Source organism: Mytilus californianus, unplaced genomic scaffold (genome assembly GCF_021869535.1).
Source record: "Mytilus californianus isolate M0D057914Y unplaced genomic scaffold, xbMytCali1.0.p SCAF_2, whole genome shotgun sequence".
Taxonomy (NCBI): Eukaryota; Metazoa; Mollusca; class Bivalvia; order Mytilida; family Mytilidae; genus Mytilus; species Mytilus californianus.
The window spans coordinates 89,961-111,409 of NW_026262668.1; the positions used below are offsets into that span (position 1 = coordinate 89,961).

The window sequence follows — 21,449 nt, forward strand, 5'->3', positions numbered from 1 at the left end:
TAGACCTCAGAATTTTGTTTGATTGCAAAGAATTCAAATGTCTATCTGAACATAAAAATGTGCTGACTTTTTGTATGTGCAAACTGAACAAAAGTTAAATTATTCCAGTATGTATATAAATGTAAGAACGAGAGAATGATATTGAATAGTAATTTAAATAGAAACGATGCAAAACATCGCTTTTGACTGCATTATTTTATGAATGGTTTTTATGCTATCGTTATTTAAACCCCAAAAAAAATGCTGTATAGATGAAGTCAGGTGTAAATCCACTTTGATCACTGTCTTTTTAATGTTTTTATGTAACAATGTGTTTTTTTTAATTTCCCCACTTCAAAGAAACTGTAATTTGCAAAAGTGCATGTCTAAGATCGAAATCGAAATCGAAATCGAAATTGAAATCTGTGATAGATAACATGTTTTGTTCACTATTGTATCAGCGATAGGATTCCAGTGACAAGATAGATGTCCTAATGAGCTTGACTTGTTTAACATTTCTCAATTAAATATCATTATAAAGTTAATTTTAGATGTAATTTCAAATTAAAATCTTTAGACTTCTAGGAAGCTAAGCTCTTCAAAAGTATTAGTATTCCCACACAGAGAGACAGAGTTACCAGTTATGTATTATGCAATCGTTTAATTAAAACAGCCGATTTGTTATATAATCCTGTTACAATGGTGGAAACTGTGTATGAGAATGTTTAACAGGTGTTGTGGGGAGTATCACATACCATACATGTTATAACTGTACTGTATATCAAGCCTCCCACAAATGTCTACCCAATTCAGTAGTTTATTGTTGATGGGAGTGTAAATCTCTTGGTTACATGTGCATGTACTAAGTTATTGTCCTTTGATATTGAGTTTTTAAGAGTTGCATCCTTTGAATAAGGGGTGAATACATAGAGCTATCCTCGTTTGAAAATATTGAATACGGAATAATTCAGAAGCAAAAAACTGAGGTATACAAACTCAGGCATTTTGAAAATGGCATTAATTAAGAATAAAATGAATAAAAAATCTTATAAGACATTCTTTAAGTTTATGCATTTTTGTTTCAATTTCAAATTCCATTGTGTAAATCAAGAGGATGTTCAAAAATTATTATTCAATGAAAAGAAGGTCCAGTAAGTTTTCATGGAGTTATTGGTTTTATGTCCAACCTTAGAATTTCAACTTAGTCAAAAATTATCAAAAAGGTCATAAATTGGTTCTTAAATGGATCTATTTCCGAAGCCTTACTGCTACATAGTAAATCAAATATCTTCATAAAAGTACATTATTTATAAGTCAGCACATTTTGGAGATGTTGTTGAAAAAAAAATGATTTTGTGCATTTTCCGGACCTAAAGTCTTTAGGAAAACCTTGGCAGCAACCTACAATCCAAAACAATCTTTAATCAAAAGGTCCCCAAATTTATCTTGTATCCCTAGGTACAACAATTTTCTCGATGGGTTGTGGTCAAAGTTAACCCTTTTCTAACTGTTATAAATTATAAAAAAAATAATGCATAATTAAGGGGTCATAAATTTGTAATTTATAATGGAATGTGTCAAAAAGAAGTTATTTTGTAATAAAACTTATATCACAACTATTTTTTTTGTAAAATTTGTAGTTTTTGGACAGATTTTAAAAATATTGAAATATTAGGGCCTATTTTAATCCTTTAGTGAACCTGCTCCTTTGTTAATTTCCATAATGAAATATTCATTCAAATCATCATTGCATGATGTTGAAAATATTGCCCCAAATACTTTAAAACAACTGAATTTATCAAGCAATTTACTTTCATAACTTTCTCAAGTAAACAAATATGGCTGTATATAAAATGTCACAACCTTGGATCTTTTTTGCATGAAAACATCACCAAAATTACAAAAAAGGAAAAATGAATCTGTGCAGGTTAGTTGCTTTATTTAGGTTAGTTCAGATGATGTTCAGATGAATGAACCAAATTTCAAAGAATCAGCTTCTGCATTGAAATTAGATTTTGAAGACTTGACCATGTAAATGTTTGATTATACAGCTCTAGATATAGATCTGTATTTAAGCTTTGTTATCCACGTCTTTTGAGCTTTGTCTATCGGTTCAAAAGTTTTGAAATTGTGTTTCGACATAAGCAGTATTTAAAACCAGTACAGAAATTTGTTGGTATTTATTGATGTTTTCTGCAGTTGCATGTAGTTGAGGGATTTTTTTTTTTTTGTCAAGGAAAAGATCAAGCACTTAAATTATTATCTGCTCATATTTTTATAAAAAAAAAAGTCTTTACATTCCCCCCAAATTAAAAATTGATTATCATAAATCTGCATGCTTATGTAAAATAACATAAGATTCTTGTAGTAAAACAAAAGTCCAAGGTCAGATATGGTAGTTTTGTTTAGAGCACCCATAATAATCGCCAATAACTTGTGCATGAGTGGAGACTATTAAATTCCTCCCATAATAAACATTACATATACGTGGTACAACTTGCAAGTACCGTTATAGTATAGTTATAAAGTTCAACACCTTAAAGTTTATGATTTAAATACCGGCACATTCATTGGGACAGATAAGTTTTTATTGGAGTCTTTTGTATAGGTTTCAATATCTGATTGTTAATACTGTGCGGTGTATATGATCGAATGCCAAGACTTTTTTCACCTGATTGCGGACTTATATGTTACCTGTTAAAATTATTATTTGTCAAATTCATATTACGTTTGTATGTATATATGGAGTGATTTCGACAATATTTTCCTACATTTGAAGGACTTAAATGGTGCATATATGTGTTTGTTGATTTTTGCAAATTATGTACCGGTATCAGATTTTCGGATATTAAATTTTGGATGTATTCATGAATAATGGTAAGTAGTATTGATTGCAAATATTCAGTTACATTGTGTGCTTTTAGAACTACCATATATACAAAACTTAATTATATTCTGTTCGATATTCAATTTAGTTTATTGTTTGTGTCTAGTGTTTGCATATTTTGAACTGAAAATTCAGTAGCCTTCATTGATATTTGCAGGTTATAATCTATTGGAATTAATATTTCATTCATTGCAAACATCAATGCTGGAAACATTTTTAAATTGTCTATACAAAAAAATTACACAATGCATTTTTTTTTTTGCAATAAATATTACCAGTAGTGCTTAAATTCATGCATAGTGAATGAAATTGGGGAAAAAATATATCTTTTCTTACGGTTTAAAGTTGACCAATTATTTTTTAACTTACACCAAAAATCAGAAATAAAGCAACTTGTAACTCTCCTGGGAACAAAAAATGGACTAAGACATTATTGACTGACGTTAAATCACCACTTTAAATCAAACAGCAAAGAGAAAACCTTCACTCAAGATCTATATAATATACTAGTAAATTAGAGTACGCTGTTAAAAAAGTGTGAATAGTCTATATATCAATTGAAACTAGTTTCTATCCAGGTATAAACTAGCTTCTATTGAGGTAATGCAGTTAAGATGTATGCCAAATAAAGAAATGTTATTGATTACGTTACATCTAATTAATTTCACAGTATGTTGTTAATGTCTTGGAATAATTTGTCTGCAATTCCATTGACCTTAGAAGAACATGACATGAAAGTCACAGCTAGTAGACGAAATAATCAAGAAATGCATTAATCTGGTTATTGTGTTTTTGTTATACAAGTTTGAAGAAACCTGAATGTGCATTTCTTACTATACATTTTAATTTTTCGTTACTATATTCCTTCCTTGTTCTGAATGAATGATTTTGGCACTATGCCAAGGTGGCTCTTTTTATACGACTGCAAAAATTAAAAATTTTTTGGTCGTATATTGGTATGACGTTGGCGTCGTCGTCGTCGTCGTTGTCGTCGTCGTCGTCGTCCGGCGTCGTCTGGCGTCGTCCGAAGACACATTGGTTTTCGCACTCTAACTTTAGTTTAAGTGAATGGATCTCCATGAAATTTCACCATAAGGTTCAATACCACGAAAGGAAGGTTGGGATTGATTTTGGGGGTTATGGTACCAACAGTTAAGGAATTAGGGGCCAAAAAGGGGCCAAAAATAAGCATTTTTGTAATTTTCAGACAATAACTTGTGTGTAAGTGTATAGATCTCTCTGACATTGTACCACAAGGTTCCATATCACAAAGGGAAGGCTGTAATTGATTTTGGGGGTAATTGCCTCAAAATTTTAGGAATTAGGGGCAAAAAAAGGGGCAAAAAACAAGCATTTTTCTAGTTTCATGACAATAACTTGTGTGTAAGTGTTTGGATATTTCTGAAATTGTACTACAAGGTTCCATATCACAAAGGGAAAGCTGGAATTGAGTTTGGGGGTAATTGCCCGAAACGTTTAGGAATTGGGGGCCAAAAAGGGGCCAAAAATAAGCATTTTTCTAGTTTCCAGACAATAACTTGTGTTCAAGTGTATGGATCTCTCTGAAATTGTACTGCAAGGTACCATACCACAAAGGGAAGGCTGGGATTGAGTTTGGGGGTGATGAATCATAAGGGGGTTCAAAAAATTTGGGGGGGGAGATTTTTTTTTTTTTTTTTTTTCTTTTTTTCCTTTTTTTTTTCTTTTAAAATTTTCCATTTTAAGTTGATTATTTCTGATTTATATTTAAAAGCAAATAATAATGATATGGTAGGAGATACACACCAAACAGGATGTGTAAATTATTATATAATAAGTATTGTGCAATAGCAAGAAATTTTCAATTGCACAGTATTGCACAATAGCAAGAAATCTTCAATTGCACAGTATTGCGCAATAGCAAGAAATCTTCAATTGCACAGTATTGCGCAATAGCAAGAAATATCCAATAGCACAATATTGCGCAATAGCAAGAAATTGTCAATTGTACAGTATTGCGCAATAGCAAGAAATATTCAATTGCACAGTGTTGTGCAAAAGAAGATACTTCGTATAAATTGCTTATTTCTTGATCAATTTCAATGGGGTTTTATTCTTGAATTCTTGGGGTTCTTTAATATGCTGAATCTAACCGTGTATTAAGTTTTTGGATTTTGGGCCCCGTTTTTAAATTGGTCCACATTGAGGTCCAAAGGGTCCAAAATTTAACTTTGTTTGATTTCATCAAAAATTGAATTATTGGGGTTCTTTGATATGCCGAATCTAACCGTGTATTTAGATTTTTAATTTGGGGTCCCGTTTTTTAAATTGGTCTACATTAAGGTCCAAAGGGTCCAAAATTAAACTTAATTTGATTTTAACAAAAATTGAATTCTTGGGGTTCTTTGATATGCTGAATCTAAACATGTGTTTAGATTTTTGATTATGGGCCCAGTTTTCAAGTTGGTCCAAGTTGGGGTCCAAAATTAAACTTTGTTTGATTTCAACAAAAATTGAATATATGGGGTTATTTGATATGCAAAATCTAAACATGTATTTAGATTTTAGATTTTTGGCCCAGTTTTCAAGTTGGTCCAAATTGGGGTCCAAAATTAAACTTTGTTTGATTTCAACAAAAATTGAATATATGGGGTTCTTTGATATGCTGAATCTTACCATGTATTTAGATTTTTTATTTGTGGGCCTGCTATCAAATTGGTTCATATTGAGGTCAAAAGGGTCCAAAATTAAACTTTGTTTGATTTCATAAAAAATTGAATTATTGGGGTTCTTTGATATGCCAAATCTAACTGTGTATTTAGATTTTTAATTTTGGGTCCTGTTTTTTAAATTGGTCTACATTAAGGTCCAAAGGGTCCAAAATTAAACTTAGTTTGATTTTAACAAAAATTGAATTTTTGGGGTTCTTTGATATGCTGAATCTAAACATGTGTTTAGATTTTTAATTATGGGACCAGTTTTCAAGTTGGTCCAAGTTGGGGTCCAAAATTAAACTTTGTTTGATTTCAACAAAAATTGAATATATGGGGTTCTTTGATATGCTGAATCTAAACATGTATTTAGATTTTAGATTTTTGGCCCAGTTTTCAAGTTGGTCCAAATTGGGGTCCAAAATTAAACTTTGTTTGATTTCAACAAAAATTGAATATATGGGGTTCTTTGATATGCTGAATCTTACCATGTATTTAGATTTTTTATTTGTGGGCCCGCTATCAAATTGGTTCATATTGAGGTCAAAAGGGTCCAAAATTAAACTTTGTTTGATTTCATCAAAAATTGAATAATTGGGGTTCTTTGATATGCCAAATCTAACCGTGTTTTTAGATTTTTAATTTTGGGTCCCGTTTTTTAAATTTGTCTACATTAAGGTCCAAAGGGTCCAAAATTAAACTTAGTTTGATTTTAACAAAAATTGAATTCTTCGGGTACTTTGATATGCTGAATCTAAACATGTGTTTAGATTTTTGATTATGGGACCAGTTTTCAAGTTTGTCCAAGTTGGGGTCCAAAATTAAACTTTGTTTGATTTCAACAAAAATTGAATATATGGGGTTCTTTGATATGCTGAATCTAACCATGTATTTTGATTTTGGACATTGGACCATAATAGGTAAATTAAAAAAATTGAAGTTCTTAGACCACATTCTTTCTGTGTCAGAAACCTATGCTGTGTCAAATATTTAATCACAATCCAAATTCAGAGCTGTATCAAGCTTGAATGTTGTGTCCATACTTGCCCCAACTGTTCAGGGTTCGACCTCTGCGGTCGTATCAAGCTGCGCCCAGCGAAGCATTTTATTGAATCATGAAATTTGGAAAAAAAAAGTTCTGAAGAAAGGAAGAGCACAGTTTATGAAAATGATTAAGCCATGACACAGTCTATGAAGATGATTAAGTCATGACAGTCTATGAACATGATTAAGCCATGACACAGTCTTTAAACAGGATAAGGCCATGCACAGTCTATGAACATGATTAGGCCATGACACAGTCTTTGAACATGATTAGGCCATGACACAGTCAATGAACATGATTAGGCCATGACACAGTTTATGAACATGATTAGGTCATGACACAGTCTTTGAACATGATTAGGCCATGACACAGTTTTTGAACAGGATTAGGCCATGACACAGTTTTTGAACAGGATTAGGCCATGACACAGTCTTTGAACATGATTAGGCCATGACACAGTTTATGAACAGGATTAGGCCATGACACAGTCTTTGAATATGATTAGGCCATGACACAGTCTTTGAACATGATTAGGCCATGACACAGTTTTTGAACAGGATTAGGCCATGACTAGCAGGGATTGAACTTAAGACTTTGGCAATGGTAGCCCACAGCTTAAATTTTGTAGCCCACATGTATAGTCCTATACAAGAAAGGCAGAAATTTAAGTAGCCCACAACAAATTTTAGGGGCCATTGGCGAGTGGGCCCCTGCTAATTTCAAACCTGACTAGATAAAATGAGAAAAGATTCATGCTTAAGCTGCTGGGGTGAATTTTAGCAGTGACTAGCTAGATATCTGACAGTTTCCTGCTCTGATTTAGTGTTTCAGCTTAGAGAGATTAAAGATTTAGCCTGAAATGGGCACTTAATGATTAACATTATACTTTTCCAAAAGGGCTGTTCTGTAAAAACATACACAGGACCCAGGGAAGGCACTTTGAAGTGTCATATATGAGTGGGTGATTTTGTATAGTGAAAGCTAGAGTAAGAGAAACTCTAAATCAACTCATAAATGGTTACCTCATTTTCGAAGTGCCTTCCCTGGTTACCATGTATGTTTTAATGAAACAGCCCTAATATGTATGTAGTACAATCTTTAAGATGTTCTCCTGTCAAGGTTTCAATGTTTAAAAGTTTAAATTTTAAAGATTATTTCAAGAACTTATTATAATAGTTATTTCTTAGAAATTTTACATGTAGCTAAGACATATCCTGGATTATTTAATAACTCCCAGACTTCTTGAAACCTGTTGGATATAAGGATATCAATATAAAATATACTTTGGTCTATTATTTTTCTAACTCTGGTCCAGATGACTAATAGGACAGAACCTATGTATAAACGATTCATTTATTAGCAAAATGATATTAGATGTTCACAACAGCCCAATAAATTAAAAAAAATTGGTTTATCATCAAACAATTGACAAATTATTGGCTACGTTTTGTGTGCCTGCTTATAATCTATTATTAACCAATGCTCTGATAATTGAGGGCAAATAAGTTAATACTTATAGTACATGAAGCGTTAAGATTTTTCAGGACACTTGAATAATACAGAAGTCTCTTATACTCTTCTATAGACTTCATTTTCACAAGTCATTCAGAAATATGAAGAAAATAATAAATAAAAATTAGTGTAAACAAATTGGAAGTAATTGATACCGTCTGATGAGTGATTGGTTGATTGATTGATGGTTAATTGCTTAACGTCCAGTGACAAATATTTCATTCATATTCAGTTGAAGAACAAATTAATAATTATAACAATAGATTGACTATCAAAAATGGATTGACCTGGATGAAGGGCTGTAGATTTGGACTGCCAATAGAAAATGTAGGATGTGGGCTGAAAATTTTCTGGAACAGTGGTAGTGTTACTCTAAGTTTTGAAACAGAGTTTTATAAGTTACTTAGAAATGTGAAAACAAAGCATTTCGTAAAATGTGCAGTTAGGTTAAAGTCAAGTTGGACTTTTTGGAGATGTCCTATATCTTAATATTCTGTAAAAAAAAAAAGGGTCACAATGCATGTTTTCACTTAAGAAATAAAATGGTACAAAATCCAGTAACTGTTGTAAATTAATTTATAGCTTCCCTACAATTTTCTGTAATATTGACATATGTAAGCTTTATCTCTCAAGTTTTCATAAAATATAACAAATATTTGGAAAATGTGCTTCGTATAAGTATAAATTATATTTAAGCAAAACAGCATATTATATTAACTACATTGAAACTTCAGTGAATGGAAATCCAAGATACATTGTATATAGATATAAGAAGATGTGGTATGAGTGCCAATGAGACAACTCTCCATCCAAGTCAAAATTTATAAAAGTAAACCATTATAGGTCACAGTACGGTCTTCAACACGGAGCCTTGGCTCACACCGAACAGTAAGCTATAAAGCATGCTTAAGAAACAATTTTTGTAACCATTTCTTTTTGACACCTTGTTTTCATTATGCACACCTAAGTAGACCAGTAACAATCATTTGATGTAGGGTAGTGGAAATTGTCAGGTTTGCTTGACCTTGACCCTGGTATGATAACTTCAAATTAAGATTTGGCGAAAATGACTGCATTTTTTCACTGAATTTGTCATCAGTTTGTTCTGAATACATTTCCATGCATAAATGTTAGTAAATAAATGAAAATACATATCTTTGTAAAAAAAGGTTGAACTTAGGCTGAGTACTGGTATTGAAATGTTGCATTATACATGCAAAGTACTGAAGTATTTGTGATGTATGGAAATCAATTTTAGAACAAACCAAATAGACCCAAAACATCCATGTAGATAAGAGTACACACAGTGTAGGTGTCAAACTTCTGTATAAGAACAAACCAAATAGACCCAAAACATCCATGTAGATAAGAGTACACACAGTGTAGGTGTCAAACTTCTGTATAAGAACAAACCAAATAGACCCAAAACATCCATGTAGATAAGAGTACACACAGTGTAGGTGTCAAACTTCTGTATAAGAACAAACCAAATAGACCCAAAACATCCATGTAGATAAGAGTACACACAGTGTAGGTGTCAAACTTCTGTATAAGAACAAACCAAATAGACCTAAAACATCCATGTAGATAAGAGTACACACAGTGCAGGTGTCAAACTTCTGTATAAGAACAAACCAAATAGACCCAAAACATCCATGTAGATAAGAGTACACACAGTGTAGGTGTCAAACTTCTGTATAAGAACAAACCAAATAGACCTAAAACATCCATGTAGATAAGAGTACACACAGTGCAGGTGTCAAACTTCTGTATAAGAACAAACCAAATAGACCCAAAACATCCATGTAGATAAGAGTACACACAGTGTAGGTGTCAAACTACTGTATAAGAACAAACCAAATAGACCCAAAACATCCATGTAGATAAGAGTACACACAGTGCAGGTGTCAAACTTCTGTATACATATATATTTATCTATTTATTATATGTAGAAATTACTTACCTATTATATATTGAAATTACTTATCTGCATTTATGTGTCTCAAGTATCATTTAAGTTCGCAGAAACTTTGTACCACAAATACTTACACAGAACCTTACTAAAGAAAAGGTCAAAAAGGTCATAACAATTTTAACAGCTTTCAATGTTAATAAAACAAATTTTTCAATGGTGAAATTAAAAATCTCAGTTTGATCTGTATTAATTTCATAATTTCTTGTACAATTGGATCTTGAGAAGTGAATTATGATTTAAGAAATTAGTTTTTACATGGCAAGAAGCCTTTTCACTGACAAATAAGCCTATTATTGTATTTTGTAATATAAGTTTTTTTTTTCATATTGAAAACATATTAAAAGATTTCTGGCAATATGATATAGTTTAGCTTGCAATTGAAATAAGTACCTAGTACTCTTATAACACATCCAATTTGGACCAAATACAAGTGATTTGATATTATCTTATTTTCTAATCATTTTGTGAAGCTCTTGGGGGAAAATACTGTATCATTACACAAAAGGTAATGTCTGCCCTTCTATTCAACCATTTGAAACCTAATTTGGCCACACTCAAGGACATTGGACATTGTCAACAGACATTATTCAGGCACCAAAGCTTCTGCTTCTAATAATAGACCATGGTTGGGGAACGAGTATTAATCATTTTTGTTAGCAGTTTAACAGAGTCTTTAAGTGCTAAATGTTTTGATGGTCCTTTTGAAAATTCCGTTACTTATTGAGTTAGTATAAGACAAAGATACCAGGTAAAGGATACATGCTCCTTGGAGCTTATAGTTTGTTACTACTACTTTAGACAGTTGTTTTAACTCTGATGGTCTCACAAATAATGCCTTTAATAAGGATTTTTGAAGACACCTGTATTTAGAACTTTTGTAAGTTTTTTTGAAAGAACACAATAAACAAAACTTAAAAAAACTGTTTTTTATCAGATTCTACAAGTAAAAGAGATTTTGGGTATATTTGTTTCAGAACTTGAGTTTAATGAATACTAAAATTAGCAATTGATAGATTTTGAAATGAATTCAAAAACAATAGTTCAGATTTTCCTTGTTTCATTGAATTTTAATTCATCTGACAAAGATAAGATGATCTGACGTTTGTAGAATGCAGAGTTTTTTGAAAAGTGGTGGTCCGAAGGTTTTGACCAAGGAAATTTTGCAAGGACACACACAATTTTGGTATTTTGCAATAGAAATAATAGTGAGGACCAACAGATTTTCTTCAAGGACTACCACAGCAATTTTTTCTCTAGAACTCTCATGACTACAATATTAAAAAGTTTTAGTTGCACATTTGATATTCTTTGCTGTCATCAGTAAGGAAGTGGCAAATGTATTTATATAAACCAACCTCCTATAAAGTAATAATGTTAATTGATTTTAAGGAGCCATTTTATTTTTTCGTAACAATCTTTACACTACATAACAAAAGCTCCTATTAAATCCTTATCAATATTTTTGAACTTAAAGAAAACAAGGATATTTTAAATATTGTTTCATAAATAAAAATGGGTATGAGTTATTTGAACTGAACTGGGGGGGGGGTGGGGGGGACTTGAAAAATTAATGTTGCAATAAAAAAGACGTCCTTTATGAACCTCTTTAAATATATATAAGTAGACTTTCCTTAATATAAGCCTCAACTGTGACATACTGTTAGCTTTTATTTGAAAGGCATAATGATATATTTATCATTTCTTTTTCATAAAGCTTAGGATATAATATGAATAATTAAGTTTAGGTAAGCAGGCTAAATGCCAAATTTAGATTGAGTCAGATTTTAATGGTATGGCTAATTTTGGATCGAAATAACATTCTTTTCAACAACAAATAAGAGAAATAATTTTGTTATAGGTTACAAAAACCGTGGTGGCCACTGGTTTTCGGTTAAAGTTTTCATCACAGGTTTAATTCTCTGATATGATAAACATTTGATTAAAATGACTGTCTGGTGATTCAGTGAGACAGCAACCTAACACAGTGAACCTATATGAAGATCTATAAAGTTCACCATTTGCCCTATTATTGTTCACATCTTTTGCCTTTGGTCTTTATATATAGATATTTTTTCATTGGTAATCATATACCACAACTTATATAGACTGTAAATTCAGATATTATTCTACATGTATTTATTATTGCAATTGTTGAAGAATCAACACAAATGCAATACAAAAAGAAGCTAAAAATGAAAAGCTGCATTCAAATAATCCTACAAAATGGGGATAAAAATTTTGACACCAATTTCATCTCAGTTTTCGCAATAGTAAAAACACAGCAAAAACATCTGTATTTACAAAACTATGTTGCAAGAGATGAATTTTCCCTCTGAGTTGAGACGAGTTGTGAATAAATACAAGAAATGACAAGTGATCAAACTTCAACACTAAATCCTTTCATTGACAAAAATACCTTTAATTAAATAGAGCAATGCTTTTTTCAACAAAATTGCATGTTAGTATAAGCATTCATTAAATTCCCTTAGAACTATATATGCTGGGAAAATTACCACAATTAAAACATAAGTACTTGACAATAATATTGACCTATTTGTATGGTTTGTATGCAAATAAAATTATGCATTTAATGGAATGAATAAGATTCTCAGAATTTCATTCTTAAAACTTAAAAAAAAAAGTAAAAATAAAAATCTTCAATAATAAGTGAGCATACAGCAAACATAAATACGTGCAAAAAGGTGAGAGATCTCTGAGTGTCTATGATTATAGCGTGCATGATACCACCGTGATCTAAGGGATTCATTATTTACTCATGATCAGGAATGTTGATTTTATACTGATCCCCTTCTGTTTGAGCTAACTGATGTGAAGTATATGCCAGTGTTTAAATACATATGTATAACAATAGGCTCGTTGACGAAGGAAGACCTATAAAACAACACTGACGGTAAAAGATCTCTCATATAGTTAATAACTTGATCACATTTGCAATTTAGATTAATGGGAATTACATTGTCACAAAAGACATTTATTAACCATTTAATGGTAATCAGTTGGTGGAACTGCGGAATATGGAAGTGAGCAATATATTTAGCCACAAGTGGTCTTTAGAATATGGATGTGGTACTTAATAAGTGAATCGGTTTTGTTTCCATTAAAGCATACAACAGAATATTTTACCTTTCCTTGAAGGTTGAAATCCCTTTCAGTGTTAAAATGAGGTATCTGAATTGTCTTCCTCTACCGGAAATGGTAACTCAAATTAAATCAAAGTACTGAAGTACTGAACATCGGATGACCACAAGTTCTTGAGGATGGTCAAAAGCACTTGTCTCAGAAAAAAAACAACATATCTCTTTACCTGAAACTGAGGTTAATGTACAGAGATATATTTTTTTCTAGACAAGTGCGTGCGAGTATGATGAATAAATGACAGGAAATTCAACTTCACCGTAATAACTATTATATTGTAGTGATACAAATCAGTATTCACCCGCTTTGAAGAGGGCTATTATTATACAAATTGCACCCTAGTAAAAAGTTCTTTATTATTATTTGGCCTACAGGAAGACATGGCTTGTTTGGTACTCGTCATTAATATGCATAACTGATGTAACTATAAAAAGAGAATTGAGAATTTTCAGTTGAGGTCCATTTTTTTTAAGTCACATAATTTATGATTTTTTTTAACATCTCTTAAATAATTTTTTCCTCATTGTTATGTGATATTATCATAATAGAAAAACAAAGGATATGGGGTATCCATCCATGACACAAAATAATTACATGCACAGCAGAAAAAAAAACACAAAAAGCAAAGGAACAGCGCTTTTATTGCTGTTCTTCATCTCAATGTAACAGCCTTATTACACACCATGAATAATAACAGTCATCTTATAGCCTTGAACAATGTTCACAAGCCAAACCCGACAGTCTGATACAAGCTAACTACCAGCATATTAAAGAAAACACTTAAAAAAGCTTGAATAAGGCTGCTCAATGGTCACAGTAATTTCTTCTTAACTTAAATATGTATAAGCTTTTTATAGCATTGAAGGCTGTATGGTTGCCAAAAATTGCTTACATCCACTTCATTTGAACTTTAATGGATAGTTGTCTCATTGGCAATTATACCACATCTTATTTTTATATAAAATAGGTAAGCAAACCATGATCAATCAATTGATCAATCTAAAGTCACATTTTAAAACAAGACTTACTTTTTATACGACCGCAAAAAAATTTTGTGGTCGTATATTGGTATGACGTTGGCGTCGTCGTCGTCGTCGTCGTCGTCCGGCGTCGTCGTCCGAATACATATTGGTTTTCGCACTCTAACTTTAGTTTAAGTGAATGGATCTTTTTGAAATTTGACCATAAATTTAAATACCACAAAAGGAAGGTTGGGATTGATTTTGGGGGTTATTGTACCAACAGTTAAGGAATTAGGGGCCAAAAAGGGGCCAAAAATGAGCATTTTCTAGTTTCCAGACAATAACTGTGGAACGGTGTATGGATCTCTCTGAAATTATACTACAAGTTTCCATACCACAAAGGGATGGTTAGGATTTGCTTTGGGGGGTTATGGCTCAAACCGTTTAGGAATTAGGGGCAAAAAAGGGGGAAAAACAAGGTTGTCCTGGTTAATGGACAAATACTTTAGTACAAAACATAATTTAAAGCAGTGTAAGGGAGATAAATCAAATACATCATTGAAATTATCTCCCTTACACTGCTTTTAAATTATGTATAAAGTAATGGTTAATGAACAATAAAGATAATCTAAAACAGTGTAAGGGAGGTAATCCAAATACAACGTTTTGGTTACTTCCCTTACACTGCTTTTAAATTATGTTTAAAGAAATGCATATTTATAAAGGAAGACCAGTAAAAATATCTGCAAATGTTTTCATCTTTTTTTTTTACAAAAAAATCCATATGAAAGATTTGACACTATATTTTTAGCACTATGGTAAATTTAAATGAGTAATTATGGTTGCCAACTCCATTGGAAATTTGAATTGAGATTATGACCATATCTTGAGGGAAAGAATTTTTTTGGGGGAAAAAGGGGGGGGGGGATAAAAAGAAATTGTGGGGGGCCAATTTTTTCTCATTTCAGATTTCAGAAATTAAAAAGAATTATTCTTCAAATATTATTTTTTTTTCAAATTTCAAATATTGAAAAATTTCAAGAAGTAATCTTTAATTGCACAGTATGGCGCATTAGATTTGTAAAATCTTTGATCACATTTATTTATTTGTTATGCCGAATCTAACAGTGTATTTAGATTTTTAATTTTGGGTCCAGTTTTCAAATTGGTCTACATTAATGTCCAAAGGGTCCAAAATTAAACTTTGTTTGATTTTAGCAAAAATTGAATATATGAGGTTCTTTGATATGCTGAATCTAAACATGTATTTAGATTTTTGATTTTTGGCCCAGTTTTCAAGTTGGTCCAAATTGGGGTCCAAAATTAAACTTTGTTTGATTTCAACAAAAATTGAATATATGGGGTTCTTTGATATGCTGAATCTAACCATGTATTTAGATTTTTTATTTGTGGACCCCGTTATCTAATTGGTTCATATTGAGGTCAAAAGGGTCCAAAATTAAACTTTGTTTGATTTCATCTAAAATTGAATTATTGGGGTTCTTTGATATTCCAAATCTAACCGTGTATTTAGGTTTTTAATTTTGGGTCCTGTTTTTTAAATTGGTCTACATTGAGGTCCAAAGGGTCCAAAATTAAACTTAGTTTGATTTTGACAAAAATTGAATTCTTGGGGTTCTTTGATTTGCTGAATCTAAACATGTGTTTAGATTTTTGATTATGGGCCCAGTTTTCAAGTTGGTCCAAGATAGGGTCCAGTATTTAAACTTTGTTTGATTTCAACAAAAATTGAATATATGGGGTTCTTTGATATGCTGAATCTAACTATGTATTTTGATTTTGGACATTGGACCATAATAGGTAAATTAAAAAAATTCAAGTTCTTAGACCACATTCTTTCTGTGTCAGAAACCTATGCTGTGTCAAATATTTAATAACAATCCAAATTCAGAGCTGTATCAAGCTTGAATGTTGTGTCCATACTTGCCCCAACTGTTCAGGGTTCGACCTCTGCGGTCGTATCAAGCTACATTTTACAGTACATGTATACCTATATATATCAACCAATAAATCATGTAGATAATTATTTTTGGCCTTTTTATACCTGATATCTTACAAAATTTTGATAAACATAATACTCTGTATACCCATATATAAATAGGCCACAATAGTAGTGGGTTTCAGTTAAGTGGAAAATTGTGTAAATTTGATGAAGTAATTTTTTTAAATGTCATGATTATCAAGAAGCTGTCTTAACCCTTGTTAGGAAATGATTATTTGGTTGGAGATTAAAAACATATTTTGGTGTACTTTTGTTATATAAAACGCCATTCTTGGCAACTTGGAGACTAAAATAATTTTCTTAATATTTGATTTGATTTGATGCCTTGGTTTGCCCTGGACTAGGGACTGTGGATTCAGTATTATTCGTGGGGTACCAATCTTTGTTAAATTCGTGGGTACAGATAAACCACGAATTTAAATGTTCAACATTTTCTATAAGGTTGTATGCAGACATTGACAAACCATGAAATCAAATATCCACGAAGGTGCAAGTTTTTCTCAATCCACGAAAAATTGGTTCCCTCGTAAATAAATGAATCCACAGTAACTGGTTATCATCAGCGTAAATTGACATGTGTCAACAAAGCTATTGTTATAAAAAATATGTCAAGAATTTAAATTTACATTCAAGCAACTAGAGCAATTCTCTAAGAGAATATAAAATATGTCTTTTCACCGAATTTTCTATAAGTTCTTATATACCCAAGTGGTTTACTTTTTATTCAAACTATTGATTACGTACATATTTTTTTCTCCCTGGCAAAAATTTGCAAATCCGAATGGAGATTAAAAACACAATGCAAGTTGGGAAGTCAACTTCAATTATACAGTGGTTTCAAAGAAAATAGCACATGAGAGATTCTGTTAAACAGGAAATTAAACTTTTGGACTTAGTAATCAATTTTTGGTTTGATTACAGCGGATTCAATTCACATATTACAGTACTCCTTCATTAATGTCCCTAGAATTTAACGTAATCTGTTGGTAGCAATATTTCATGTAATAATAAACATTGTCATGAGTCATTATGATAATGAAGGAGGGATTCTAATATAGGTCCAGATCTAAGCTACTTAAAGTTAAAGAGGAATGATAATTTGTCAACTTTGTATCTTGGATTATACAAAAACTTGGTCACTATGACCTATTTTTTTTATGCGAGAGTAATTCCTGTTATATTTGAAGTTCAAAATTTAGTTAAGGAATGACGTGTAGCGGGTTATTTAAAAGGGGGCACCACATTTTTGATGTTATTTCGAATAGACAGAAAAAATATTACAGTCATTCCTTATAATTTAATTCTAAAATTCCATTTTAAGGAGTAAATCATGAAGAAACGTTGATGACGTTACGGTCACATGACAAAAATTATGTCTATGAGCTGATAGACAAAAAACTTTCAGCCAATCAGAATACGTGTTACTAGCAAAATTTTAAATTATTCAAATATGTTGTAATTAATTGGCAGGATAAGGTATCATTTATTGTGACTTAATTTGTATATAACGTTAATGGAAAACAGTGTTCCATCTTAATAAAATGGAAGTTTTCTTTTTGAAATTAGTTTAAATACCCATCTCGAAATTATATTAAACTGTAAAAATCAAATTACAGGCTTTAATTGTCAGTGTAATACTTAATGCTTGTTAAAGTTCTTTGGTAATGTAACTGAAAGCTTCTGTTTTTGCAGAACTAATTGGCAGTATTATATGAAACTGCCCAACTAGTTCCACTGTTGCATACAATAAGAGAAAAGAAAACAACCGTTTGATTCTAGTTATCTTCCCATAACTGATAATTATTTCAGAAAACCTCTTTACCCTGGAGCAGAAATTGCAATGTAATAGTACATGGTAAGATCTATCAAATGTAAACTTATTACTTATGTAAATCTCTGGAGGTAAACTTTCATTTTCCCACCGATTATTTTCTGTAATTACAGCAAATGGAAATTCTTAAATTGTAAATTGTAAAAACTTTGAAAACACCCACACTATTATTTTCTAAGGTTACATGTATAACCTTCGGCTTAACATTTATTTAATTTCCATTATATTTGATCTGTTTAAGTTGAAAACTTTACATAGAACTTTGACCTTTGACAGATTGGAAGATAGAAAAAGGTTTCCTTTATTTACCAACACTGATAAAAAAAACTTGAGATTTAATGGCCCTAGATAAATACGATCACGCTTAAGTTAAGCATTGTTACGGAACGTCAAGTTCCTATTTTAAGAAAGCATATTTAGAATGCAAAAGAGAAAAAAATTCTAAACCATATGTAAAATTATCTGACAAGTACAATGTAGACTAACATTAAGATTTTGGATTTAGAACACAGTCTTAGAGAAAAGGTTATTAATGATAGATATTTCTATTTACAATGTTAGTTAATATAAGGAAACACTCAAATAAGAGTAAATTTCAAATGTTTTAATCTTGTAAAGGGACCTTTGAATATATGTAAAGTGGAATCCTAATGGACAAGCATGTAAAATGCAGTGTAAAATATTTGACACTAAGAATAAACCAAAATGACTAGTTTGTACAACAGTAAGCAGTGAACTGTGCTGTTGTAACTTCAATTAAAATGCTTAATGTCAAATGTTTTTGGGAAATTCCAGGATTTGAGTTTGGTTTTTTTTTGTATAATTATATGGACTAGTGAATGAAGGTTGATAAATTTATAGTCGGAAAACCCAAAACAAGTGAAATAAAATTTTGATTTTTTTTTTAATTGGAATTTTATAGGATTCTCTGTATGCAGGGTCATCAGGTCTTACAGACCTTTAACAACAGAAAAAAAACTAGATATTATAAAAGTTTTTAACAGCATTTTAAAATGGGGAATATCCTCCAAGGTATTCAAAAATAAATATTGAATCACATTAACAACTTTGGGGAGGGTGGAGAAATATGATCAGTTGGGAAACACCGTAGTCTTTGTATTGGAACTAGTTGATTCTGTGTATATGTTGGTCCCCATAGTCTTTGTATTGGCACTTAGTTAATTCTGTGTACATGTTGGTCCTCTAGATGCCTTTATATGGTTTTTATTTGAATTGCTTTTTTATGGACTTTTACTTAACATTTTCTTTTTTTTAATAGAAAACCTGAACCTCAGTTGTTAAACAAAGATGCATGGTTCAATTCTGTTAAAACTATCAAGACAAAGAACTAATAAAGAGATTCACTAAACTCTGCTTACAAAACAAAGGCTAACTTTAATAGCTTTATATAATAAACTAAAACTGTACGTTGCTTTTTAAACTGTTAGCAATAATCTATTTTTACACACAAAGCGTAGGTTAAAATATAATGCAAAAAAAAACTGTACATGTACAACAACATGGTAGTCCAGTCCACTATTGACTAAGTGTTAAACGTTTTAGACCCTTAAGGGTATATGTTTGTTTATGGTTTGTTGGAAAGATTAGCCAATATTTACAGAAGGTCCATTAGTTTTACTGATCCTGTGTAAATATTGTATTTCATCTAGAGCCTTTCACCAGCAATATACTGCCACAAAAGAAAAGTCAGAATTTGTATATTTACACTCATTCATTCACAAGAGGAATTTTTTCGTGTTCATTTCACACTGGGTGTTTTGTTAGTAGTATATATTTTTGGAAGTTCTTAGGTCTGTTTTAATGGTAAGTTTTTATTTGGTTGTGTTTATTGATATCATTAACAAGTCCTATGTGTGTGTGTTTGTACTCTTATGTGTTTTGTCTGTGTTTAAAAAGTTTTGTTTTGGTTACTGAAAGTTAATTACATAGATTTTATATAGTCCATATTTTAATTTTTTCCTACATTTGGACTACTGATATGTTGTGTAACTTTGCTGTTTTGTTTCTGCCAGCAAAATATTCTACAATAGTTATTTTAATGGGTCTTACGTTAAAAACTGGTACAGGTAAATTTAATCACAATTCTTGTTGTTATAACGAAAGTTTTCCTGTGTCTGTTATAGTAATGAATTCAGATTGAAATTACTGCTGTTAGGCAAGAGTACAGATGATATATATGGAAGTCTAAATTTAAAGGGTCATTTTTTAAATGAATATCATGTGAGACGAAGTTATATATAGTCTATATGACCCATGGTGTAATATATACTCTATAAACAAACTTGAAGACAGTGTTGATATTTCATAGAATGGTAATTTTGATATTTACTGTGAAATTTAAGAACAGAATGGTTAGAATAAATTAATCTGACCGACTTGTGAACAAATACTTGACCTTTTAAAGTGGTTAAATAGTAATGCTATTTACTAAATAAATTGTTTGATTTTTTTTTTTACATTTGAAATATATATCGACGAACAAGTCAACAAGAAAGTTTATATAGAAGAGATACCTCAGCTTAGTAGGTCTTGGAAGTTTAAGTATTATCATTTTGCACAATTTGTTTTGAAACTTCATGTATGTATGTGAACTTTGCAGTGTATTAGTAGTACACACTGCATTCAATCTTCTCAAAATCCTCAGACATTTAAAAGATATTGTACTTTCATGAGCAACACAACGGGTGACATATGTGGAGCAGGATCTGCTTAACCTTCCGGAGCATCTGAGATCACCCCAGATATTAAGTTTATATTATAATTTTTTTTTACAAACAGCTGAATCCCTTGTCATGAGAAGGCTTGGAGTGCAGAATGAAGAAAAATGGGTAACAAAGCATCCATCAGTTCAAACTAATTGTTTCTTTTTCAGAAAACAAAGAATATGCTGAAGATTATGCAATGGGAGGTACAGATATGAACTCTGATCGACTGCTTCACAATGACAATGACCCGGTTCAGACCAGGTCAAACGATTATCATACAGAAGGTCAAGACAAACACCCAAAAAGAAAAATAGCAGCAGGCCACCCTCCACCTTCATACAAAGGTAACATTTTACATAACTGAATGGGATACTAGAGTTTTTTGTAATGATTAACATTTTCAAAAATTTCATTGATTGACAGTAGGATTTATCAGAATGGAAAGTAAAATTGGACGTTGACATAGGATCTTCATTGTAATCAGATTAATAAACCTTTTTCATACAAAGTAGTACATAAGCACTTTCATGTAAAAAATTATTAAAAATGATAAGATCTTTTTATCAGTTTAACGATTTGTCATTTGTTGTCTTTCACATTATTCTATTGAAAAAAATGAGAGCTACTACAGGTTTACAGAATTCATTTGTAATAATTATATTT

General features: G+C 31.2%; 1 protein-coding gene across 28 annotated transcripts in view; it reads left to right on the forward strand.

Annotated features, from left to right (window-relative positions):
- The window catches only part of LOC127729023 (centrosome-associated protein 350-like), a 149,361-nt gene that overhangs the window by 67,323 nt on the left and 60,589 nt on the right, over positions 1-21,449 (forward strand). For 27 of the 28 annotated variants that reach the window (XM_052236595.1, XM_052236597.1, XM_052236598.1 and 24 more), the window contains one exon: positions 20,954-21,130. In XM_052236595.1, coding sequence (XP_052092555.1) covers positions 20,954-21,130 — 177 coding nt within the window. Of the gene's footprint in view, positions 1-2,625; positions 2,857-20,953; positions 21,131-21,449 lie in introns of those variants that run through there. The other variant, XM_052236622.1, reaches the window with a different exon arrangement.